Source organism: Centroberyx gerrardi, chromosome 19, assembly GCF_048128805.1.
Source record: "Centroberyx gerrardi isolate f3 chromosome 19, fCenGer3.hap1.cur.20231027, whole genome shotgun sequence".
Classification (NCBI taxonomy): Eukaryota; Metazoa; Chordata; class Actinopteri; order Beryciformes; family Berycidae; genus Centroberyx; species Centroberyx gerrardi.
Window position 1 is genome coordinate 22556201 of NC_136015.1, and position 27333 is coordinate 22583533.

General features: G+C 41.8%; 1 protein-coding gene across 5 annotated transcripts in view; it reads right to left on the reverse strand.

Moving 5' to 3' along the window:
* col11a2 (collagen, type XI, alpha 2) overlaps nt 1–27333 on the reverse strand; it is a 59112-nt gene that overhangs the window by 30189 nt on the left and 1590 nt on the right. For 2 of the 5 annotated variants that reach the window (XM_078290437.1, XM_078290436.1), the window contains exons 2-5: nt 12516–12677; nt 10816–11026; nt 9793–9955; nt 8985–9107 (exon numbers count right to left, since the gene is read on the reverse strand). In XM_078290437.1, coding sequence (XP_078146563.1) covers nt 8985–9107; nt 9793–9955; nt 10816–11026; nt 12516–12677 — 659 coding nt within the window. Of the gene's footprint in view, nt 1–851; nt 972–2563; nt 3767–8984; nt 9108–9792; nt 9956–10815; nt 11027–12515; nt 12678–27333 lie in introns of all 5 variants that reach the window. The other 3 variants (XM_078290433.1, XM_078290435.1, XM_078290434.1) reach the window with 3 other exon arrangements.

Below are 27333 nucleotides of genomic sequence, written 5' to 3' on the forward strand. Positions count from 1 at the left end.
CAAGGCTGTAAAATAAGCCACAACATCTACTGTACTCTCATAGAATTCAGTTAGATTTGCTGTCAAACAAGAATGCATTATATTCATCCCCCTTTGTTGCTCTGGTTAAAACTGTATATCAAATATTCCTATGCGACTCCCCTTTTCACAAGGTTTTTGCTCTTATTTCAAGATCGCAAACTGATCAACCGAGGATTTTGACATGAGAACAAAACAGGAATCTTGTTGTTAGGGAATAAAGGACAGCCACATAAAAATGTTTGATGATACAAGCGGATGAATGTGGTGCATTCTTCTTTGAAAGAGGTCTTCTATTATGTCTTGTCTCATGGCACCGGTGCCAACAAAACTGTTAAGTGTGGTTAGAAAAGTGTTAAGGAAGATGATGTTGTAACTACTTGGTTAAACTACAAGGACTGGGCTCACCACCACACAGAAATTACATTGTCTTCTTCCTTTTGAGATGAAAGTCTCTTGTGTTGAGATGTTTTTTATAGGCCTCTTGGTTTCTTTCACTCTCACCTGAACATTTTTTCACTTCTGCGTTCTCATGTTTCACTGTGCTTTATCATTTCAATTCTATGTTTTAATCTAAACTAAATAAACTAACTAAGTAAACTAAAATAAGCTATCTAGTCTAGACATTCTGGTTTCTAACAAGGTTTATCAATCCACATACTTCTGAGGCACTGTGGTGAATACTGTTGAGGTTTATGGAAGAGATCTCTAATCTGTTATTGAATTTACATATATGTATGCATTATCTGTTCTGTCTGTCTGCGACTATTTTTCTGTGCATCATGTCTCCTCCTGGATCTGTATCGCTCATCAGTATGTATTTTATTTTTTACCTGGACATTGGTCGCTTCTTGTCCAATCACCTCACCCTCTGGCTGTGGGACCGTCTCCTCATAATAATATTCCGTCTCTGTAGGGGTGTGGCCAGCCTCGGCATATTCAGTATCTACATCCTGATTGGTCAAGTTGACAGGAAGTGGTGGGGAGCAGGGAGGAAGTAAGCAGATTTGATTGGAAGAGCGCGGTTAGTTCAAAGTCTGCTGTATGAGATGATGAGTTAAAAGAATAGGATGGAACACATCTTAAAATAGTGGTTGCCAGAGGCAAAGAAATGTTACTGGCAACTCACATTTTCAAAGTTATGAAGATTCACGTTAGAAAGAAATTTCAGGGAGTTTCAGCATCTCGATGACTATAAATCGTGCCATATGCAAGATTTAGGGAGTCATCAATACTACTTTGCTGAGATTTCTTTTGTTGTATTGTTGAACATTTTTTCTTTTAAAGCCCACAATGCCATGATAGATTCAAGAAAGGGTGAAGTCTGCTCTTATTGGTGTCAGAAGAAGATCTGAAAGCCTCTGAGTCTCTATCCATCCCTTGAGATGAAAACATCATGACTTGATGCTTCGGGATGTCTAGTTTCACCCAAGACCAGAAACAGAGCGACAACCCCAATCAACAGCCTCACAGAACAGAGTTCAATTAATTAAGTAATACGTAAGTAATAAAGTAATACTCAAAACAACCTATGTTTTATCCAGAGCACATTTATCATCTTCACTACCAACAGTGTTCATCTCTATCTTGAACTCCATAGTCAACTCCATAGTAGTCAATCGTGCATGCTCAATGTAATTTAACCTCCAATCTAAGCAAACTAAAAACCTGCTTAGTAGTTTCTGTGAGGCTGCTTCATTCATATTTGATACAAAATATGACCAGAGACAGGGAGACAAGTGTCAGAGAGAAAACACAGGTACTTGAGAGAAAAAAGAGAGAGAATGACAGAGTAATAGAGAAGTTGTGTTGTGTTGCATGTATGTAGAGTGTGATGGTGTTTTCTCAGGTTTAGTTTCTGTGTCATAGCAATCCATGCTCATTCACGTGACTTGTTCATTTCCCAACTAGAAAGAGACGGCAGGCCTGGAGTGTATTCAGGTTCTGAGATCCAGTTTCAGCAGCTTGAAGTGGGGAGTATGAAGTGAAGTAAAGAGTAATGAGACTGTACAATTAGCCATGCTTCAATGTGACAGTCTGCGTACCGCTGTATCATATCATATAGAGAGGTAGTGGTGATCGTGAAGATCATATGATATATAAACGGAGGAGAGGGGCCCAGGTTGGTATGAGCCAACTTCCATTCTGAGAAACCAGGTAGTCCACCATCAAGGATTTACCTCAAAATTTGTCTAACAATATCTAACAATCTATTAATTCAAATGTGTGCATTCATCTATTTATTAGTCTTCATGTTTTTAATTCTAATAGATAACTACTATGACAAATGTTGTACTATGTTGTTATATTTAGTTTTGCTACAGTTTTATGTAGCTCTATTAAGACTTTTCTGTCAGGTTTCCTGCACCACTATGAGACTTGTTAAAAAATCTGGTCATCTGGTCATTCATCAAATGACTTCCCCAAATGATTTTCCCAAACTTTGTTGTAGACCCTGGATGGGGAAGGACCTGGTAACCAGATGAGAGAGATGGGACATACAGCTCTGGACATTTCGACCCAACCACGGGCCTTCCTGTTGTACCTGTTGATAGCCGTTGCCGATTTTCTTCGCTGGGACTGCAGTGCCACTCAGCGCAGTCTTGCCAAAGGGTGGGAAAGGTTTGTGCTGTGATTTGACGTTAATGTCCAACACCACCTTGGATTTTGTGGGTTTGGGAGGAGTTGGCCGGACGGGGGTGGGCGTGGGAGGCTCTTTCTTCGGGATGGAAACCTTTTGGACCACATTCTTCACTTTTTCTACTTTGTTCACTGTTGATTTGACCAGAGGGACTTTGGTGACCACAGTTTTAACTTTGGTGACCTCTTTGACTTCTGCCTTGACTTGAGTTTTTGCTGCTGGAGCTTTGGTGGCCGCAGCTTTTAGCACTTTTGTAGGTTCAGGTGCTTTTGTGGGTTTAGGTGCCTTGGTAGCTTCTACTTTGGCAGCTGATTTAGCTGCACTGACCACAGTCTTTTCTATCTTTTCTACTTTAACAACAACTGTCTTTGCTTTAGTAGTGGTTTCAGTTTTTGCCAGTTTTACAGCACCATTCCCATTAGCTTTCTTATCTACCACAGTAATGGCTTTTCCGTTAGCCTTAGCCTCACCATTGACTTTATTCTCTGCTTTGCCATTGACTTTCACTTTAACCTCAACGGCAGATTTGCCATTAGCATTGGCTTTAGCTTCTCCATTGACTTTCTTCTCTGCTGAAGCTTTGCCATTGCCGTTACCGTTTGCCTTAGCCACAACGGTGGCTTTGCCATTGACCTTCTTTTCTGCTGAGGTTTTTCCATTGCCATTACCATTGACTTTCTTCTCAGCTACAGCCTTGCCATTGCCGTTTCCATTCACTTTGGCCTGAGCTGTAGGCTTGGCCTCAGCCGTAGCTTTGCCATTACCATTGGCTTTTGCTACAGCTGCTTTTCCATTGCCGTTGCCATTGGCTTTAGCTGCACCATTCGCTTTCTTCTCAGCGACTGGTTTACCATTGCCATTCTTAGTTGGGGCAGGTGTGGACTTGGACTTAGCTGCGGCAGTAGGTTTGATCTTAGACAGGAGGACCTCTACTGCAGTGGGCTTTGCTTTGGATGGTTTGGCTGTGGAAGACTTGGGAGCTTTGGTGGGCATAGCCGGCTTGACTACAAGTTTGTATGGTGCAGTCTTGGCCAGCTTAGCTGGAGTGGGTTTGGCTTTGACAGGGGTGGGTTTAGTGGGGACTGGTTTTCCATTGACAGCCTTCTTCTATTTTCCGTGTTTATTGGTTGGTTGAGATGTTGTAAGTGTGTGAAGGTGCATATTGACATAGACAGGGAGAGAGAATGGAGGACGACAGAGATATATGGAGGGGTTGGGAGGGGATGAAGAGCACAAACAAGGGATGGACAGGAGAGAGAAAGACAAGGGTGGATGTTTTGAGACACAATGACATAAAGATGGCTAAGGCTTGGATGATTTACTGAGACTGTTCAGGCATTACTGGATACAGCAGAGTTTAAATGGAAGTTTTAAAATAGTGAACAAAAATACAAGTAAAAAGTATCAATACGCAAAAACAAATTGCAAAAAAGCAAATCCAGAATGCTACATTAGGCCTTTGAGAATATTCAATTATTTGCCTAAAATTTAATCCAACTGATTTATAATGATTTTAGCTGATCTCTCCAGTAATGCCATTCTCCATATTAAATGACAAAGCAGCATCTTTGTGCTAATAAGAACTGGAGCCTGTGGTTTGGCAGAGGCACTGAGGGTGTGATTGGTCAGGTAAAGCTGGTGCTGAACACACACATACTGTACGCACAAACGCGCGCACACACACACACACACACACACACACACACACACACACACTTTACGATTGCACTGAGCGGTCCAACTGCAAGAGAGAGAAAGTTGTTGCATATAGGCCATACGAAAGCAGAAGCATGGATGTCAGGCTGGCATGCAGATGCATGTTAGTCTCAGTCAGGTAAAACCACAAAAGTCAAACTACTGCACATGATTAATTCCCACTACACATGCTGCTATAATAAAAATACATGCAAATTAACATAGTAAGTAACAGAAAAAGACAAACTTTTCACCAGAATAACACTTTGTGAAGGAAATAATTACAAACAGAGATTGATAAACAGGCCTTCAAACTGAATGCAGACTCCTAGAATACGCAGTGTAGAATACAGAACAGACCTAGAACAGATTGTGGCATACATGTATTTTATGTATGTCATACAAAGGTCAGACGTACAACCATGAATGCATGAACCAAGAAAAAGACATGTGCAATGATATTCCCATGTTGATCAAAGAATAGGTAAACAAATGGGTAACACAGACAAACAGTAGGTGCATGCGGTGACATCCTCCAAGACATTCAAGAAATCATGCAAGTAACAAGACAATACAGACATGCCCTGGTCGAATAGTATTGCAAACTTTTTTTTATCTTTTGATTTAGTCTACTTAGGTGCCACATGCATGGGGTTTGTCACATAGGACAATACAATGAGTGCCAGGAAGATTGGACAATCATAGTAAAGTATTTGAAAGTCAATTTAATAATACTTTACTGTGATTATCAACTTACCCAACACTATCTGAATTATCATGATGTGGCAACCCCCAGCCATCTGGTACTCCATGCAGATTAAAACAAAACCTAGTTGCAAAGACTATTTGACCCAGGTCGGATAAAGACACAGCTGCTGTGGCACACTCAGTGTTTCCTATGTTAACTTGTCCTTGCATGTCTTCAGTTTGTCATCAAAGACAAACACACAATCGAATCCATACATTTTTCATAAACATTAGTGTAGTAATGATGATTATAACCAAAGAGGGATATAGTATGACATTTCATCCCCCTTTCATCCGTCTTACTTGTTAAAGACAGGTAATAGAGAGCTTTCGGGGGACTTAACACACCCTCTGGCAGCCATATTGGAGGTCCTCAGCTACTGGGTACCAGTGGCTATGAACAGCTGATTGCATTTCTAAATATAGTCTACAACTTGGCCATCTCAACAGAATTCAACTGACATGGTTAATTTCTGTGTTGTTTTTGACTGTGAACTGACCATTTCAGCACCAATACATCTGATTAATTTCAACTTGTTAGCTAGCTAACAATAGCATCTGTTCAGCTAACCATCACTGTCTTGTTGTAAACACATCTGATATGCGCACTAGTTAAGAAGCTAGCACTTGTAGTGGCTCGTAGTCGCATGTTAACGTTAACCTTAATGTTAACCTGCTGGCTAGTTAGCTAGCTAACAGTTTGTTCAGGTTAACTGAGCTGACTCTTCTCAAGCTACAACTCAACGGTGTGTTTTGGAGTAGAGACTAGGGCTAAAGACAAGACAGTTTACTGTGTCACAGTAACCTACATTTGGAAACAAATTTACCTTATCAGACTATTCACTTTTACTTATAGCATTACTGAATGGACCTACACCTATGCCACAACAATCTTTTTACAGATATCTTTCTTGTTCTAGTCCAGTTGTTACATATTTAGACATTATTTGCGCACAGCTGATTCTCTGATGGACCTCCATGATGGCGCCAGACATCGTTGCTAGGAGATTTGCAATAAACTGTAAAGCCTCTATTCCAAATTTGGTGTTTTTTTTTACTTGAATTGAAAGCATAGGCTACAGAATCAATTGTGTGCTGAGAAAGTTTTGTAACCCCTTTGAAACCCATTTCAATCTCATTTGATAATTTAAAAAATCCATAGTTGTCCTTCTGAAAATGTCATTGCCTTCTTTAAGCCTACATGGGAGAGGGTCATTTGGGAGGTGTGAGGGAGGGGTGATGATTGGAAGGAAGGCAGGGGTTTATGTACGTGTGTGTGTGTCTGTGTGTGTGTGTAATACAACATGGCTCTACCTAAACCACCCCAGTGCCCCCACCATGTGAACCTGGCCACATCTAAACACACATACATATATGACAACATGTAATGACATGAAGACAAAATATCACAAGGAGCAATGTTAATCCAATGTGACGGAGATGGTGGAAACGAGGTGGATGTGTGAACAAAAAAAACTTGAGATGTGAATAAAACGAGGGAGGTATGGAGAAGAGACTGAGTGACCAGAGATGAGAGAGGCATGTTAAGCTAAAAATGAAAATCTAGATTTTCAAACAAAGATGCATTTTATGATAGTGAAGCACATATGACAGTATGTAAAAGCAAGGGAAATTTAAATCTTGTTTGAGCTCAAAGCGTCTGCCAGCTAAACCGCTATCATTCATTCATGCCTCGTCTTTTTGCCTTGATACCTCTCTCTCTCTCTCTCTCTCTCTCTCTCTCTCTCATTCTCCATCCCTCCCTCAAACCCCCCTTGTGTTTTCCCTCTTTCTTGCTCCCTCTTTACCTGTTGATTGGGGGCCCCAGGTTGGGGAGAGGGGGGTGGAGAGGAGGAGGGAATGCCTGTTGTTTCCTCATAATAATAGGGGTATTCATGGTCATCCTGCTCCTCATCAAAGTACTGAGAGAGATGGAGGGATGGAAGGATGGAAAGGTTGGATGGATAGAGGGAAGAAAGGTAGGGAGAGATGGAGGAGGGGTGAAAGCAAGAGGAATGGAAGGAGAGGAATGCATGGTAGGGGAAGAGTGGATTTCCAAAGGTGGAGAGGGGTTGGAGAGGCCATGAAGGGATAAATAAAGGTGAGGAAAAGAAGAGAAAGGGGTGAAGGCATTAGCAAGAGGGAAAGAAAATAAAACAGAGAGATAGAGAGACAGCGAGAGAGATGATGACAAGTTTTTCTTTTCTATTCATCGGAAGGACTCTGTGCTGCTGGTTAAGAAGTCTTGACGTTACAGATGCACACACAGACGGCCTTGATGAATGAGAAAACAGCAAAAAAAAAGCAATGGGTGAAGCCAATAATGAATAAAACCACACTGATTTATATTCATTCATAAAGCAGTCATCTCAACAGCATCAACATGATAGGGCTTGGGACGCAAAGTCTTGGAGCTTTGTACAGTGACTGACACAGTTTATACTGAATTAAGATCTGGCATGCAGGCTCATAAAATAGAAATCATGTACTTTGGATGGATGAATGCGGATGAAAATCACTTGACACTTTAGTATTGTGACGTAACTGGTGTCAGAGAATATTTATTTCCCAAATATCCATATGTATTTTTGAGAGAAAAACAATGAGGGAGAGCTAGCAAAGCTTTGCATGTAATGTACACAACCAGTCTCAGTGAGCAAAGAGGCTCCACCTTAAGCCATCTTTATGCCTAATCCTTATATGTCTCAATTTCCCCAGAAAACCAATCAGAATCTAAGTTAATTTCCATGTTTTATGTACCGAACAAGTTCCCTTTCTTTCAGTCCATGGGGGGAAAAAATGGAGAATCAAAAAGAAGCTGGCTTGTATCATCCTCTTTCCCCTACCTTTCTGTGTTCCACTGTGGTACAGCGTAAAAGACCGAAAACTTAAGCTTGCGTTTCCCCGACGCGGAGTGTATCAGATGATCAAAATATGCCCATTTTTAGAGGTGTAATTATGGGAAGGTATGATCCTGGGGGGACACACAGACTGAGGAGGTGAGGAGGAAAGTGGATGGATACAAACTGTTGTTGATGACGGTGATGCGTGAAGAGGACAGAGGGAGAGAAGAGCACTTTGATGACGTATCAGAAGACCCAAACTGAACCCGAAGACTTTTCTTTCATTTTCCGAGGACTTGATCTGACACATTTAATATAGCCTTTGTTTGCTTTTAGCTTGACTGACCAAATTTTCAGAAACCATATTTTTAAAGGATATCAAGGATCTGTAGGATAGTGGTAAACTTTTCAATTGGTAAACAATTCAATAGTTTTGTTTATTTTTTAACTTTGAAAATAAGTTGTTTTTATAAGCCTCTAATTTTTTTTATTCACGAAATTAGGTTTCTTTCTTCCTTCTTTCTGTGTTTTGTGTGCACGTAAATAAACTTTAAATTTGAAAACTTTAAAAAGTGCGACAGAAAAGGAAAAGAAAGTCCACAGATTGTTGGACTTGCTTTATCAGAGCCACAGATGAAACCTAAGACAACTTTATGAGTGAGCTGTGTTAGCACAGTACTGGCTCTACTACTAGAGGTTATCCCCTCTGTACTTTATACTACACTGTAGTCTTGTGAGTGCAGTGGGATTTGTATGTGGTACTGTCTTCTCTCTTTAGCTGGTGGCTGTGTGGCGTTGTATGAAAGATGATGAGATCCTGCAGTAACTTTTATGAGAGGTGAAAGTCTGTTTTGTTGTGCCCTACAGCAAGGTTTTTGAAGCTATATTCTTTATTGAGATGGTTAATTGGTTCATTCAAAGTGTATTGCGCCGAGCAAATACCATATCATATGTGCGTCTGTGTGTGCACGTGCACTCGCATATTTGTGTGCATGTATCTGCAGATGTGTGTGATCACGTGTCCTGGTGGTGTTACTCACGTATGTGTTGGGGTCCTGAGCCTGGGTCTTGGGCAGTGGGGAGTCACAGTCGGGGCTGTAGTGTTCACAGAAGTCATAGGCAGCCTGGGGGTTGGAGGCAATCAGCAGCTGCTGGATGTCTCCCTGTGGAGGAACAACAAACAAAAAAACAAAAACAGATACACAAAAATGTGTAAGTGATCAACTACAGAAAATCCCATATCATCAACTCGGACGGATATGTGGACAGTCAACAAGCTTGTTGGCCGAGAAAAGTTGGCTATGACTGAACTTTTCAGATTCATTCATCAGATTTCTGCATTTCCTTGTTTCCCTACAGATGTGATTTTGTTTCATGAACAATAGTTTTGCCTGGCAAGTGCAAAATGGACAAGAAGCTGATTACAGCCATTCAAAGCTTACCTGTTCTCCATAACTATTATAAGATAAGATAGCACTTTATTAATCCCCTTGGGGAAATTTAGGGAGATTATTTAAAACACTACACTACACTATAGTTGTTTTGTGTTTATTTTCAATGAATGATACCTACTGTAATTAGTACTTGTTAGCAAGCTATGAAAGGCAATACCAAAGCAGCATAAAATACATTTGACTGTTCAAAACTGTAGCTGTATGAGATGACTACATAGATGCAATAGATGCCTCTCACACCGCCCACAATCTGTTACAGAGCAACTCATCAACTAAGTTGCTCACAGTCTGAATGTGGAGTCAGTCAGTCAACTAACCGACCAATAGCTGTACAGTGTTTTATCCACAGCGCACCCCTCCCTTCTATCCCCAATATGCCTTTCATAGTCCTCACCTGGAAAACCTCCTCATCAAGCAGACGGGCTCCGAACACGGTGATGCCGTTGGTGTCGATCTCGGCGTTGTTGCCGCGGGGCAGCGCCCGGGTCATCCTCTTCTTACAGTCCAGCAGCAGTGTCACGTTCTTCTTGGACACAGAGATAGCGATGCGGTGCCACCTGGAGACAGAGAGGAGCAACAGCAGGCGAATAAATGTGTCATGTGGCGGAAGGTATAGGGCTGACTGATAGAGGCTTTGCAGCTCCATCACAAATGTCCTAGCATTACCAGGCTAGAAAATGAGAGATACTTGAACAAGATTGTTATGGTGTGAGTGAAGTTCCATTCAGTCATGTTACAGGTAAAAGTGAATAGTCTGATGAGGTAGATTTGTTCCCAAATTAAGGTTGCTGTGACATCTTAAACTGTCTTGTCATTAGTCCTGGTCTCTACTAAAAGTGGTAGCTTGAGAAGAGTCAGCTCAGTTAACCTGAACAGACTGTTGGTTTTTGGGTTTATTAGCCAGCCAACTAGCCTGCAAGCTAATTTAGACAGCAACCAATGTTAATGTTGCATGTTAACATGCAGCTACTTACCACCTAACACTAGCTTTTACTAGATAAGCTAGCTTGTATGCAAATCAGATGTGCTTACAACAAGGCAGTGATGGTTAGCTGACTAGATTCTATGGTTAGTTAGCTAGCAACCTGACATTATCTTATCATAAAATCAGTCAGATGTGTCAGTGGTGAAATGATCAGTTCCCAGTCAAAAACAGCACAGCATGTCCATTGAATTCTGTTGAGACGGCCGTTTAGAAACACAATCAACTGTCCAGCTGAAGACCTCCAATATGGCCACTAGGGAATAGGGTGGCGTAGTGATCAGTGTGTGTTGTGAGGAACAGGGGTTCCTCACAACACACATACACTCAAACACACACACACACCCCATCCCCACCCACTCAGACACAGTCATTCACATCATCCCAATCATGTAATCTCAACCCATGTGAAACTGGTTGTCGCTGGTTACTGACTTGCCATCAGCCAGGTTGACGCCCCTGAACAGCGGGTAGTCCTCGGGGGCCGGCTTGCCGTTCTGGTCCTCGTACAGGAAGACGGGGGAGCGTCCCAGCTCGATGCCCAGCTGCTGGATGCCCTGCTCGCTGTAGATGGAGAGGAGGAAGGCCTGGAGACCCGCCTGGGCTTTCACCAGAGCCATGATGGAGAAGTTCTCCGGGAAACGACCTGAGGGGGGGAAAGGAAGGGATGGGAAGAGAGAGAGAAAAGAGAGAAGGAGGATTAGATCATAAGGATGGACATAAGGAAGGCCTTGACACTTGTTGGGCTGTCGGGTGATGCAGGAAGGGAAGAAGGAGAAGAAAGATGCAGGGATGGAGAGAAGAGGAGGAAAAGGGAAAGAGGCAAAAAAAACTGAGGATTAAATTAGAAATATGTAAATTGACAGCAGGAAGGTCTGGAGACTAACCTGTTCTCTGAGAAACAACATGGGAGAGAAAGAAAGAGTGAGAGCGCGGTGAGGATGAAGAGATGGATGGAGAGAGAGGGAGAATGGAGAAGGACAGAAGAACAGGAGGTAGAAGGGAGAGGAAGAGAGAGAAGGAGGGAGGAAGAGCGCAATGTCAGAGACGAATGTGTGAAAGTGACACTTGAGTGACGAGCTTAAAGCGATTACAGTGAGAGATCTGTGGTGGGATAAATTGGTTATGAAAAGAAAGAATATAGGCCTACATGAAGTTTGCATAGATGATGAGGAGACATAATAACAGGTGTGCACAGTTGGAGAGGGAAACAGAAATTTCACAAAACAAGTTGAAATGAGCTTTGACTTCAGGATTTCTTCACAACCACATAAATGCTACTTGCTCTTTCCTCTCCACGCTTCAGGGTGTCAGACAGTATTCTAAAGTTAATTTGTTTTGGTTCTCCCACACAATTTAACTGAGCTCTACGTATTGCACCACATAATTATACTTTATATCCATGAGCAATCTAGCAGAGGGCATAACTACCCCCACTTTACTCCAGAGAGCTTAGTTCCCATCTTAAAATATATCCTGACATAAATAGCAACCAGTCTTAGCTGTAATGAAAATTAGAGCTTTCTGCACATTGGAATTCATCAGTTAAATATTAATCCTGAACTGAACTGAGGTGTAGGCCAGGGTCATTTGTGTCATGAATTCTTCTGATTTTTTGTGTTTTAATTACTTACAATTTTTTTTGAAAATAGATGACTTTGCCAAAATAAGATCCACGTAAACTCTCCATATGCTATTGAGGGCTCAGGGCTGTATGTTTGTCACATTGTTCACAGTGATATACCAGTGTATTTCTGGTCGAGTTATTTAGACCAGGGTGGGAAACCTGAGCATGACCAATCAGAAATAAAAAGCTTGCCTATTGTATCCATTGCTTTTACTGTAAAGCCATTTTTAAAACCTCATTTGCACTGGTTTGAACTTTGTTACTCTGTAAAATGTGTTGTGACATACTGGTTAAATGCACTCTAAAGTGAAACAAACTCTAAACTCTAAAGATTTATGTTTTAGGTATTTAGCTTATCCAGAGTGACTTGAGTACACGACACCTGACTTCTGCAGCGATCAAACTCTCAAGCTTTTGGTTATAGAACGGTCTCTCCTCTCAAGCTTTTGGTTATAGAACGGTCTCTCCAACCACCTGGCGTCCCGTCCCGTCGACAGTTGAAGCCTACCTGAGAAGAGTTGCTTGGTGGGGGCGGAGATCTGGGCCTTCTTAGTGATGCGGTAGGCGTGGTCTGGGCTGCCGGAGCGACGGGAGGTGCAGAAGCCGGGGACTTTCTTCACGCCCTCGGGGAGAGAGGGGACCTGCAGCGCCCGCAACACATCCACTGGGTCTGTGGAGAGAGAGAGAGGGGGGGGAGAGAGGGGGGGGGGGGGGGGGGGGGGGGGGGGCAAGAAAGGGACATAGAGACAGAAATAAAGAGAGAAGAGAAGAAAATGTCATTAGATTACCCTTTGATTAATTAACAAACAATGCATCAGAACAGTTACACTATTAAAAACAGTTGCTTAATAAAATAAGTGAAATGATTGGCTTAGGCATTATATCAAACTTTGCACTAGACAACTTTGCATTTTGGCGGCTCCAAGTGGCAGTGAGAGGAACCTGTTTGAAAAATTTGAACTTTAATACCCAGAAATCGCTCATGTTTACCAACCCGGCTGGTCTGTGATGCTTTATACCAAAGGAAACCAAAGAGACGAGAGAGGAAAAGATCTAACATTGGTGAGTCCAGCTTTCTCTGGACGGAGCGCTGCTCACTGCTGTTTAGGAGACAGTTGAGACAGGGTCTCAATCAATGAGGATGGGACACTTGTCTCTATTGCAGCCCCACTTTGTGATTTAGGCTGATAAGACGCGTGTATTTTTGAATTAAAATCTTGCCACGTGCAGATTTAAGGCGACGACACCTACTAATTATGCTACAGCAGGCCTGTAGCTGGGGAGGTAAGAACCCAACAGTGCGGCGCAAATTCCAGCCTTGACCCTAATAGCTTTTCAGGAGGCCCATCATCCAACAGGCTGTACAGACGTAGCATTGTAAAAGCCCCACTTTTTACTCTTTTACTCCACTCTGCCTCCAATGTTGCTAAAGCTATACTCTTTAAAATTTTCTGTTCAATGTATTTTTATATATTTCCTATTCTTTGCTTCTGCAACAACCTAATTTCCCCTCGAGGATCAATAAAGTTAATCTTAATCGTAATCTTAAATGTCTGGAAAATCCTGCAGTATTAAAGCAGTGTAGGTGCAGGGCAGGGGGACGTCTACAATGGTGACCACTGTACATTTAGGCATAATATAAGAAAGGAAGCAGTGTGCCAGAGAGAAAATGGGCCACAGTCCAAGTCACATACATGAACCACAGCAGGGCAGGTACAGTAGAGCTCAGTGTAAATCAGACCAGAGACAGTGGCTTCTATTCTACTCACATTTATCAAGCAAATGAAACAAGTAACTGTTGTTGATGTGATACTGCTGAGTCAAATAAATGTTTGTCTGAGAACACACAAGCATTTCACAGTTTCATCTGATCACACACACACACACACACACACACTCGGTCTTACATCCTACCTGTGTGCCAACGTGTACAGCCACATAAACACACACACAAGCACACACACACACTGTACCACCAGTCTCACATCCTCTCTCCACTTTCACACACTAAGGTCACCCAGTCTGTCTCTTCACCCTCAGTCTGCACTGTGGTTTACCTTGTTGGCTTTCTCACATTGCTCAACAGCACTGTGTCAATCTGTGTATCTAGATGTAGAAAACGGCACTAACACTGCTGGGGTTGGGGGTTTGATTCCCTTTAGGGCCAGCCATGCTAAAAACAATTATCCACTCACTGTGCTGTGAGATACTTTGGATAAAAGCAACCATATGGCTTATATTGTGTTATATCTACTCAAACTAATTCATTTATTTTCTTCTACAAATGAGTTAAAGAAATATTGAGGGGTTTCATTCATGCTACATATCCATTTCAGTACCAAATTATTACCTGATGTTCATTGCTCAACATTTCAAAAGTTCAACTAATTATGTCCCCTAAAATCTTACTGTTTTGTAAACAAACATCTTTAATAAACTAATAATTTTAAAAATAATACACCGTCAGTTTTACTTTCATGTCAGCAATTATTTCATCAGAATAGGTGCCACATTTTTAAATGGGTGAATATCCAGATCATCTGACTTGTACTGTCTTGTTTTAGATCTACCGGTGTTCTGGTAAATGCACTGGTTAGGGTGTGGTGTGCCTGAAAATGAACACTGTCACATTAATGGGGTGCTGCTGATCCCACAGAAATAGAATGCCATTTCCATTCTATTTCTGTGGTTGATCCCTATAGGAAAATGTGGAGGTCAGAGGTCAGGCTCAGAGCAGCAGCCTGGAGCTGGGAGGGATTCAGTGTCTTGCTCAAGGACACTTCAGCAGGGTGGGTGCCTCCGAACTACAACTTCCTTCACAGTCTTGCACCAATGTGCATTCACAAGGAACTTACTTGTATCTGTGTTAAAGTAAGCCAAAAATTCATGAACCCAAATCCTTCTAGGGTTTCAAAACAGAAGGCTTGCATTCATGTGACATACCTAAAAATATTTTACGAGAAGTCAATTCAAACATTCAGGTATCCAAATGTTTTCTGATTGAGTAACAGTAACATTTTATCCAACTGGTCCACCGGTTACCTATGAAATACAACATCTTAATGGGTCCTTGTGTAGTTAGAACTCTCAACAGCAACACCCAGTATTCACATTTTTCTACACTCACTCTCAAATGGATGAAGTTTCTCCCTCAGGCTTGGCTAGCCTCCCTGTGTTTGAGGTGTGTCAGAGAGCTAATTTTGCTGTTAGCAGCCAATTAAATTCATTTATAGCCAGCCCTGCTGTGGCTCTTCTTATCATAAACTTATGGTGGCGGTGATGCATATCCTGGGTAAAAACCACAGTGCTGATGACAAGATTACAACCAAGCCCTTCTGTGACGTAGCTTATGAAATAACAAGTTTGTTTTCATTTTTCATTTACCAGCCACACTGATCTACTGTAATTTCCAGGCACTTTAACACTTTAAACAGATTTATGAAGAAGCCATGGAAGCATGCCCACTTTTGTATGCTTGTAAAGCACAACAGAGCATGTTAGAGCATGGCACTAACACTGCCAGGGGTTGGGTTTCTATTACCACTGGAGTTATCAATGCTGCATATGCCAGGTGGTCTGGATAAAGACCTCCAACAACTGGCAAACAACACTGAAGCAGCCAACTTGGACACAGTTATATATCAATACTAGTGTTATTACTGGTGTTATTCTACACTAGTGCTTCTTAAAATATGGATTGGGACCTAAAATGGGTCGCAGTCTTGTTTCAGGATGTCCGGACAGAAGCAGTAGTAATATGTTTTAATCGTCTGAACTGTTTGTTCAAATCAACAAGTCAAGCTCCTTGTGCTCTGTTGTCCATCAGAAATCCCCAAAAGTTGTCACACACAACACTGCAGTAAATCTCTATAGATCCACAGTCAATGACTATTCTCACTTTATAATCACATCTGAGAATCACATGCATTAACAATGTATTATGAATCTGGTACATGAAATTGTTAGTATTCAACACCATTTCAAATCACGTTCTAAATACATTCTGCATTATAAAGCACTCTTAACACTAGAGAGGCCAATGGATTTTGGGGATCTAAGAGAATGCCAATAAGCTGTCAACTGAAGGGGGGGAAATATAATCATTGTTTCTTTGCATGATTTTGAAAACCTTACAATGCTGGTTATACAGCATTTATAACCAGCATTATTTTATACAGAAATTGGGTCTAAGATAAGTCACAGAGGGACATTTTGATAGTTGATATTTCAATTTAAAAATTCAAAACAGCCATCAATTGACACAGCTTGGACTTTCTAGTGTCATTGTGCTTATCAGGTGCTTAAGGTGCTTTATAATGCCTTATGGGCAATAATTCAATTGAGGCATTGTTGTAGTTTTCACTGTGCCCTCACACTGATCCCTTCAGTGGCGTTTGTGTTTAGGTGACACCCAGCGTTAACAGTTAGTCAAACTGACCCACAGATGGTAATATTTATGTGGAAGGCACAAATGGAGCGTTAATATTGCCTCAGGGCGTCTAGACCACAGTCCATTAACGTCACTCTACACCAGAGAGAGAGAGAGAGGGAGAGAGAGAGAGAGGGAGGGAGGAAGGGAAGGAGTGAAGGAGATAGAAAGACTAAGATGAATGGAGGAGAGAGAGAGGGTGAGGGAAGTAGGGAAAGTGAGAGGAGGCCTTGTGGATTGAGAGAGTGACTTCTCTGTAAGTAGACTGAGTGATATTGTAATGCTACATTAACCATCCTAAACAGGAACTGCCTTCAAACGGTTCCTTGAGGGAAGAAGGAAATGAACAGAGGGAGATGGAGGAGGGAATGTGGAAAAGAGGGAAGGTGAGAAAGATCAAAACAGAAATGAAGCAAGAAGGAGAAATAGAGAGAGACGGATAAAGATGGAGAGGAAGGAGGACAGAAATGAATGGATCCTAAACGTATTTCAATTCAAAATTCCATACTTTTTTCCAGACGTCAGTTTCTTGACTGGGTTTGTAGGTTTGTGTGCTGATGCTGTCTGGGCAATAAGACTACACCTTATCACCCTACAGCTGAAGAGAGTCAAAGTTGTTCACAACAGTTATTACAAGTACAACAGAACAACTGAACAACAATTGTATGCTTTTCCAGACTTTCCTGCAATTCCCAAACCTTTCAAGACCGGATCAAATTTATTCTCCATACTTTTCCAGAGTTCCCTGCACAGGAACCTGGAAATTAGAGAGAAAGCGAGGGAGAGAGAAGGAAAGAGAGAGATAGAGAGATTGGGGAAGGAAGGGAAAGCGAAAGAGGGAACGAGATGAGAGGAGGATGGAGAGAGGAAGATGAAGGGAGAGAGAGGTGTAAGCAGAGGTGGAGTGTGTGTGTGTGTTGGTAGAAGGGGGGGTGTGTGGGGGGGGTGGCAGTGACAGTAGACAGCGTGGTTGTGTGATGGCAGGATACTGGATCAGATTGCAGCCTGGGGTCCCCAGTCCACCCAGTACAATGTGCACCTCTGTTCCCGGCCGCCTGCCCGGCTCACATCTGCTGCCGGGGCCCTTCCTGCCTGGAGGACCACAACCACGACAAAAACACACCCGCAAAAACAACACACAGGGACACACACACCGCCGAGCCGGGGAAACGTGCACCGATACCCAGGGAAACAGACACACACACACACTCACCAAGCGAGACAAGGAGTGGCAAATATGAAACTAGACAAGGTAGGAAAATAGACAGCCGGGGGCACACACTCTCTCTCTTTACTTTCTTTCTTCTCCCTCTTTCCTCTCAGTCGTTCTCTCTTACCATAAGCACTTACAGATGGCTGCGGCCCATTGATGTAAACACAGGCCAATTACACCGCTGTCATTAAGAGAGCAGCCAGGCTGCCAGGCACGTGAAGGCAGCTACCACCAGCGCTGCGGGTAAAGATTACAGTAGCTCATACAGGCAGACGCAGCCCACTAACAGTGATCCCTCCTGACAAAACTCCAAGAGAAAAATATTCTGAGTTGACACTGACACCGGAACAGTAATGAAACGCATTAATGACTGAAACACTCATATTTACTACAGTGATTGTGTGATTAGGTGTGTCAGCAAATATGACTCAGTGAAATCCAGAATTCTACTAGGTGTTAAAGATTGAAGATGTCTTTGTGGTGCTCGAAAGCATTGATAAGTAAAGGTGAGTTTTTTAACATTGTTGTCGGGTGAAAACCTTGTATCTCCAAATTGTCAACTTTTCAGGAACTAAGAAAAACAGCCTTGTTTTTAGCTTGACATCCATGCATTTTTCAGTTTAAAGGGTTTTGATAGGTTTTCATAAGTGGTGTTGCAGAATTTTCTCAACCCATAGAGAAGTGAATGAATTTAATTGAAGTGAAATTAATTGAAGTGAAATGAAAACCACCAAAATTGGAGTCACAAGGTTTTCATCTGACAACGATACCAGTCTGAAACGAACCCTAAATCCTGGCAGTGTTAGTGCCATGTTCTACCCACTGAGTTACACAGACGGCCATACATGCAGACCACCAGCACATTAAGCTGTGATAGAAAACACATTGTGATATCCAGCAATCATACAGTGCAATGTGACCTGCTGCTTAAAATGACATTCAATTACTGCTGTTCCCCTCAGCCACCACTAGATGGAGCTGAATCAGACTTCGTGAAGTTGGTGAATGGTGACATGTTTGACTGTTAACAGAATACACTAACTAAAACACACAATGTAACACACGCATAGACACACACATTCAGGCCTGCAACATGCTTGTGTGCGTGTCTGTGTTTACATGTACACACACTATGCACACAGACACACCTATGAGATAAACAATACCAATACTTACTAGCACTGAAGTCGTAACACAGTGAGTCCATACATTCTCCCAGCCAATTTCGAAGTCTTAACTAACCAAAAACAAACAGCGCTCCTGTCCAAACACAAACTGGACACACAGATCAGACCCAGTAGGTACAGCACTAGGGATGGACACACACACACACGCACACAACATGAACACACCCAGACAGACAGACACATACGTACATGGTGTGTATATGATGAATCAGAATCAGTTTTATTGGCCAGGTAACTTTGCACACAAAATTATAAAAAAGTGGTGTATAAAAAAATTGGTTAAAAAAAGTAGAAATTTAGGAGACATACAGTATGTAGTATATAAAAGAAAGTAGTATATAAGTAGTATATTAAAAAATCTAAAATAAAAAGTAGTCTCAGTAGGTCTCTTTTCTATACAGTATTCTCTGTTGGAACCTGACTGATTGCACTGATAGGAAGCTATGGAAGCCAGTAATAGAAAAAAACAAGAATGAACACAAATACAGGTCTAGTGAATATTGTGCACACACATACACACACACACACACACACACACACGCATGGACAAAGGCACCTGCACATCAAGTTATTCACTTATGCATACTGTACATGCATATGGACGTATGCACACACACACACACACTCACACACACACAGCCATCCTGTTGACCCTGGGTCATACTAATGCTGCAGACTAGTGTAAGGTGACAACTGAGTGATTCCCAGTTCACCTCAGTGGAAAACTTTTATTTCCCCCTGGGCTTTTTTCTCTTTTTACCAACTTCTGTGTGTGTGTGTGTGTGTGTGTCTTTTCTTCTGGTACAGCTGTGCCAAATACCAGACACACACTCCAGCTGACACGACGACCCCTAACCCCTCACCTTTACACAACCGCCACATTGTTAGAGACACAGAGCAGGAGAGATGTACAATATTGTACCCCCCCTCCCCAACACACACACATGCAGGCACACACACACACACACGCACGCACGCATGCATGCATACACAAAGTCCCCTCTGCATCAATTTATTGTGTCAATATTTCAGTCTAGTGGCATTTCCAAGAAAAAAACATGTAAAATTGTGTTTTCGATTTATTTTTTATTAATTGTGCAGCCAAACTAACCTGTGATAGTTTCACGATTATAAGAAGGAAAAAGGGTTAAAGAGGAGAGAGAGACTGGATGGGAGTATCTGAGATGGAAAGATGGAAGTGAGATCTCCAAAAAACAACTGCGGCAACATGAAAAGGCAAACTGCAACATCGAAACCTCAAAAAAACGTTAAATACGGAAAGAAAAAGCATTTTGAGAAGGAAAGCAATAAACTAAAATCAAGTTTATCCTCAATCACCAGTTCTGTCTGCGTCTCTCCGTCCGTCCAGCTGACCACGGCGGCAAGGCGTGTAAGCACAACTCCAACTGTAAGTTATAATTTCCAACATCATGCTCTGTAGTTACGATTTATTTATAATGCCTTGTGTACACAGACAGAAATTCCATTATAACTACCCATGCTGCAAAAAGGGGGTTATTCAAATTTAAATTATTTATATGGTATAAAATGGGGGTTTGGTTTGGTTTGTTACTGTGGTGGGGATTATCATCTAGATGTTACACTGTGTGAGTGCATGTGTGTGACTGGCAGGGCCTATAGGGATAAGAATAAAACATTTACCAATACTATCCCTTGTGCTATTAAACTAGACTGCGTGCCTGTAGAAATCTAGGATGTGAGAGGTAAGGGAGTGGGCTTCACTGAAATAGGACTCAACAATCAAATGGAAATACGATTTAGATGAGAGTTAAAGAAGTTACAGACTAGGAACCAGGTTATGTTCGAGCTACAAGAACGATTCTGAGACTTTACAGCAGCAAAAGTATGGAAAGAGATAATTGCCAGAAGATGAAAAATCCTGACGAAGGCCACAAGCCAAACGCATTGGTTTTACTAATAAATATTTGTTCTCAGTACTGCAAGTGTGGCTGGAATAATATGCAATTCAAATATAATCTCTGCTGATCTGCTTTTGATCAAAAATGAGATATCCAACATCCAAATTAGAACTACTACTGACTTACAAACTGAATTGCCATGTAAGTAAAGCACAACAGGTTACTATTCAAGTTAATATGACCCTTCTCAAGACCTTTGCTTACAAAATGGCTATAGGATAGAATCATCTGTGCTTCAGAAATGTTGGCTTATGAATTTCAGGTGACAAACTGTATCTAAAATGGGTATGTTTAGGAATTTGGTTTTAAAATGAAAACATTTAGATACAGAAACACCTCTGTTATCCCCACAAAGGGATCCTCAAAGATGTCTGCAGGTTAATGCTCTATCTAAAGGAACAGGGAACTTTGACTGGATAAGAGCTCCTTTCAGCGAGGAAACAGGATTGAAAGTGAAGAGGAAAACTACTTTGATCAATATGAATCTAGACATCTGCTCTTTTCGCAGCTGTTGTTAAACATGGTTGTTTTTCTTTTTTAACTTTAACTGAAAGTTTCCACGGTCCTTTATGTGTTCAGTGAGTTTGATGACTAGTAGGCCCTTAAAACCTGTTAAAACCCCCTTGTACAAATTCAACACATAAGAAAAGTGAGAGAAAACAAACATATTCTTTTCCTCATTCCTGACAAACTTTGTTTGCCAACAGCTCTGTGCTATTTGCACCCACCTCTATCAGTACTAATGTTACAGTGTCAGTACTAATGTCTCCCACAGTCTGTGTGGTTGATCCCAGCCTGTGCCCTCACTGCAGGGCAGCGCCAACATTTACTGTATGGCAGTCTCATGTGGTTTCTGTATGACATTCCCTTCCATTGAAGAGTCGCTGCCAGCATGTGCCCAAGTCATTTACCGTCCCCTATGTGCCATTATGCGGTTCGTGCCGGTCTGTCTGTACCGGTCTCTGTGCCGGAGTCTCGTGTGGTTTCAGGCCCGGAGGCCGCAGGCTCAGTTTGGCGCTGGGGGAGGATACTGGCACCACAGGGCCTGGATGTGACTAAAGGGCCTTGACCAGGAGACAGTCGGTGGTTCACTGTAACGTACTATCACATGGGACAGACAGCCAGCGTGGGCACAAATTAGAAACCCTCCTTCAGCCAATTGATGTGTCTGTGCCGAATGGTAAGCCTTCACAGCTGAGCTCCGACTGCACTTAGTTTGCAAAGTCTTAGAGGTTAACACTCCGTCCAAACACACCAGTGCTTCACAAATCCTGCTTTCAAGAAAGGCAGTGCTTCACCTCTGAGGTTGAACAGATAAACAAAATACGTATGACTGTAATTTAAGTGGGAAATAACATTCATAGGTACTAGGGTTTGACTCATGGATTTTTGAAGGCTGATAGTGATGCCTTGGATTGAAGCTGCCAATAGCCAATATTCATTGTATGCCAAAATATTCCAAAAGAAGACCTTCTTGTCAGGGTGAAACAGCATTTAGACTGTCATGGGACACTAAAGCACTTTTAGGTGGGTTAGCAGCTACTTAAGGTGAGAGTCAAGAAGGTTTTGCTGCGGGTTTTAGCAACTGCCATTGCTGAAGCTGCTAATCACACTCTCACCTCAATCTTATTTTTCTTAAAAGTACAATATTGGTCTGATATATCGACAAGCCAAAACATTGTTCTAAACCTAAACACATACAAACTCACATTTGTAACATATAGTATAGGGAATACATCTAAATTAGACACCTTTAGGGACAGTGATAAGGACATTTATCTCACAGTCTAGCCAGAAGTGACAAGTCAGACAAGTCTGCTTTGCATGATAAACTATCATCATCACTGTTTACGGCGACACCTTTTCAGTGTGGAATTCCCCCCCATCAGAAAACTACCATGCATTCTGGGATCTTTATAGGTGTAATTTACCTGGAAAAACAACCATGAGGAGATGGTGGCTTCATGTCTGAATAGACTATAGTGCGCTGCAGAGGGAGTGTGGGGGGACGCTGACAGTTTTGATGAGTTCTGTCTGGATGTTAACTCCTGTCTGACTTTCAACTAATTATGACCCCAAATATTTCTGAACAGCACGAGATGCACATTCAAATGCACAAAAATCAAAGGAAGTGTGCACTTTTCCTACCATCCTGTGTAAACATACATATGTACTGCATACTGTAGGTCCTGTACCATATGTCAGTATGTACAGTGAAGTTTTGTAGGTTGTCAATATGTTCCTGCACAAATGCCACCTGCACAAATCCCTGTACATTTATTGCACTTGATAATTAAAGTGATTCTGATTAATTTATGCATATCAGCACAATAACAATAAGGCAATTGTACAGTGTAGTCAACTTGGCATTTCTTATGTTACATGATGCCATGGTCGGGTTGTTTTAGGTAAAAGAGAATTGGAAAAATAATTCTTGCCATTTGTTTTAACCTGCTTGGATTACCAGATAGTTGGAGTTTACTGTATCAGGACACTTCAAATAGTTCCAGAGAAGTTGATAATTGCAGTAAAGTATACAAAATTGACTTTCAAGTTCTGTAAATTGTCTAAACTTTTTTGCACTTATTATATTGTCACATAAGACATGTTAGCACAAATGTTGTGTTGAAGTATTACTTGTAATATATGATGGATTGAAAAGTAACTTGTCCTCCTCATCCCAAACCAAACACGTGGCAGGCTAAATCCATGAGAAGTATTTTCAAATACTGTTTGACCCAGATCTACCATGGATAGACTGTACTGTCTGGAAAAAAGATGTACATTAAGCGTACATGTAAAAGCACACAGCTGGCCTCCTCCGCCCTCCTACACTGACTTCCTAGAAGCAGCCAAATAACAGTGACTAGGAATAGCATCCTATACAGACAGTCTGTCATTATAAAGTTGGCACGCTCGCCTGCCGTCCTGCTGGTACATCTTCTGCTAAAACAGAATGCCTCGAAGGAACGACGCCTAACTACCCCCACACACACACACACACACACAAACCGCCAAATCATCACCTACGAGGAAGAGAAGAGCGATCTTGTGCTCGCTGTGTTCCTCTGAGTCTGTGGTGTTACTGTGGTTTTGTCTGAGAAAGGCTTTTATGAGTTCATGGTTTGAGGGGATGTGATGGCCGTACAGTATATCACTCACAGAGCATGGAAAGAAAGACACTTAGACATTCAGCCTCTGCTTGTGGCCTCTAGGCCTTATCTGTCTATGCCAACAATGTGAATTTACATCTCTGGAGGATGTCTAGCAAACAGCTTCAGTTCCCCGGCCAGGCGTATACCTCAGCTGCAAAAGAACTGCAAAAAACACCCATCTTGACAAGTCATTCAGTTTCATATTCAGCCTTCAAATCTTATTTTTCGCAAACCAAGATAAAAATTCTGCCAGTGAGGAGAGATAACTCCACTTGTTTCCAATGCAGTTTCACTTCTTTCAGGACTTTTCTAGAAACGAGTGTCAGAATAAGGCAGATCACTGTACTACTATGAAGAAAATGACACTTGATTCTACAAAATGAAACAAGTTGATTTGCATTGGAAACAAGTGAAATTAACCCCATTGCCAGATTTTTTCACTTATTTTAAGAAAATTACAATTTTAAGACTCAATAATAGACTAAATGACTTGAGATCGAAATTTTTTGCAGTGAGTCCTGGTTAGTGGCTCTAAAAAGGAAGAGTTCTTCTTTTTAGACTTCAAATCAAAACTCTGGAATAGATACAGTTACATGGAGAAGTGTATAGAATAAAAAAAATAAATAGAGTACAGACTTGTACATTCCCATCCAAACCATATATTTTTACATCGTTGGTAAACCAAGCATAAACCTGTCATAATGTTTATTCATGCCATATATTTGGCTGTTTTATGGGCATCAGAAGGGGAACAGTTCCCCTTCTGATTCCAGAGACTCTCAACTGGACAAATAGGACAGAGCATGTGCAAAAGCCTTAAAATGAAACGAGAGAGAGAGAGAGAGAGAGAGAGAGAGAGAGAGAGAGAGAGAGAGAGAGAGAGAGAGAGAGAGAGAGAGAGAGAGAATGGATGTAGATCACTAGAGGTGCAGGGCCCCATGGGAAAAAAGATGACAAGGCAGAGGAAACTCAGAGGGACACGGCCGGGGGAAGCCACCAGACTGAGTCACACATGACCAACAGAAGCCTGAAATACCACACACTTCCATACAGTCACAGGTATGAGCTGTCAAACCCTGCTCCACCACACAGTAGCTCTATTCACTACCAGAGAGAGAGAGAGAGAGAGAGAGAGAGAGAGAGAGAGAGAGAGAGAGAGCGAGAGCGAGCAGGGGAAGGTTTATGTTATGTTTAGCCACAGTGAGACAGACTGTCCTTTGAGGAGAGCTCCGCTTTGAAATAAGGCTGAGGAACATCCATGTCAAGAAAATACTGCCCTCCGATTTTCTCCTCCCTTTAACAAAACTGGGCTTTCATGCCTTTCTGCTGGTATGTTTCATGTGTGAAGGCTGTATGGCCCCAAACCCCCCAAACCCCCTTCTGTCTTCGTTTTCCCATGGAAGAGAGAATAAACATGAAAGTTTCAGGCCGCTTTCTTCTCTAGATCGGTCTTTCACTGCCTGGGTGGGGCGCTGCTTTCAACATCTGCCGCTGGACTACACTGCGCGCACAGGGACGCGCATCCACACGCGCGCACACGCAGTGGTCCATCGCGTCTGGACCATAGTGCGCACTGGGACTCAACCACGCACGCACACGCAAGGGACCGGACGCGCGGTAGAGGAGTATGTGCTACATCTGTATCACTTCATCACGGGGTGAAATAGGCTTAAAAGGCTTTATCTACAATTAAACGAAGAGTTTCGCGCGCACAGCTCATCTAAGCATCCTTTAAGATGAGAAACACAACCTGCCGAGGTGCTGGACACAGAGGCGCATTCACATGGATGTGGCACACATTTCCACACCCTGAACTGGGAAAAAACATCCATAGCTAGACGCATATACACAAACAGAACTGTACAAAGCGCACATAGACACGGAGACACTAAACGCATTCACTCCCAAACCCCTGCGACCGAGCTGCTCCGCCGTATAATAACCTATTCATAAAGAGCAAAAATGTCTCAGGCTTCCGCCTCCAAAATACACACGGGAGACGACGGGAAGGTGCAATCGCCTCTTGCAATCTGAAATTGGAAACCGGGCCAAAGAATACACTGAAAGAGGGCAATTTATGTTGCAAAAGCCCCCTTGGTGCACAACCTGCAGCAACTGTCCCGCAATCTGTCCAAACTCTGAGAATAAAGAGCCATTCATCATCTGTCCGATCAAACAACTTCAGAGCCGACAACTATTATTTCCATAAAGTCAGTGTAAACTGATTCTGTTCAAGTGTTTCTGTACAAAAATATTCTCTTTATCTCATTATTATGAAACTTTTGTTCACCATGCATACGAAATAACAGTCGCTCAGCATGATGCGTCTTCAGCAAAGTCGGTCAAACTTCGCTTATATACTTAACAAGTTTTAAAATAACTAAAAAGATACGAAGACTTATTTTCCATGCTATAGATCCATTTTGGGGAAAAGAAAATGATCTCAAGACTTAGTCACGAGTTAGGTTAGGTTACCGTTAAACTAAAAAAAAAAAAACATAATTTGTTTTAATTTCTTGCTGTCAATCATAGGTTTTTTCAAATGGTGTGGGTCATTCCGGAATGAAACTTCATATAAATCTGTACTGCTCAGGTGAATCAAAGGAGCCTCTGTGTTAAAAATAACTGACTGAAGACAACCAGTGGCCAGTCAGGGAACTACAGCGCATACAGATCATTCCTTGATAGCAAAGAATTCTATAAATGTAGAGGTGGGGGGGAGGGGGTGGGGGGGCATATAAATACATTAAAAAAGTATAATTAAAATATAATTTAAAAAACGAAAAAGTTAGGACGCAGAACTCCCCAAACAAAACAAAGCTGAAAAAAAATAAAAAATAAAAAAAATCTTGGGCTATTCCAGACATTTCACATTGTTAAAGTTTAGAAAAAATCATGATTCGTCAGTCAGTATCATTTAACTTCATCATCAATCGTACTGAATTATTATTTTTTATTATTTGTATTATTATATTGTTCTACAAAGAAAAGAAAGCTAACAAAAATGTCCATATTGTCACGTCCTACATGCCAAACTGTTCCCTCCTCCTTGGAGAACCAGAGACAGTGATGGATAGACTGGTGCACAGGCTGAACTGGTAAACACCAAACCAACACCACAGCCTTACTGGCAGTCTGTGTCTACATACTCACAGGCCTACATTCAGCTGTAAAAAGAAAATGCCAGCACAAGTCAAGTTTCCTAAGCGGTTTGCTTGACCGATAAACCCGTTCAAAAGCATCTGAGGCAGCTGTGCACCGTCCTACCCCATGGCCCCTCCGGATAGGGGCATAAACTGGGCATCATCTTGTCAAAAGTGAGTGGAATTCTTTAAAGGATTGAACAATAAGTTAACAGGAAAATAAATGTAAAAAGTCAACGCCACTCAAATTGTTCAAAAT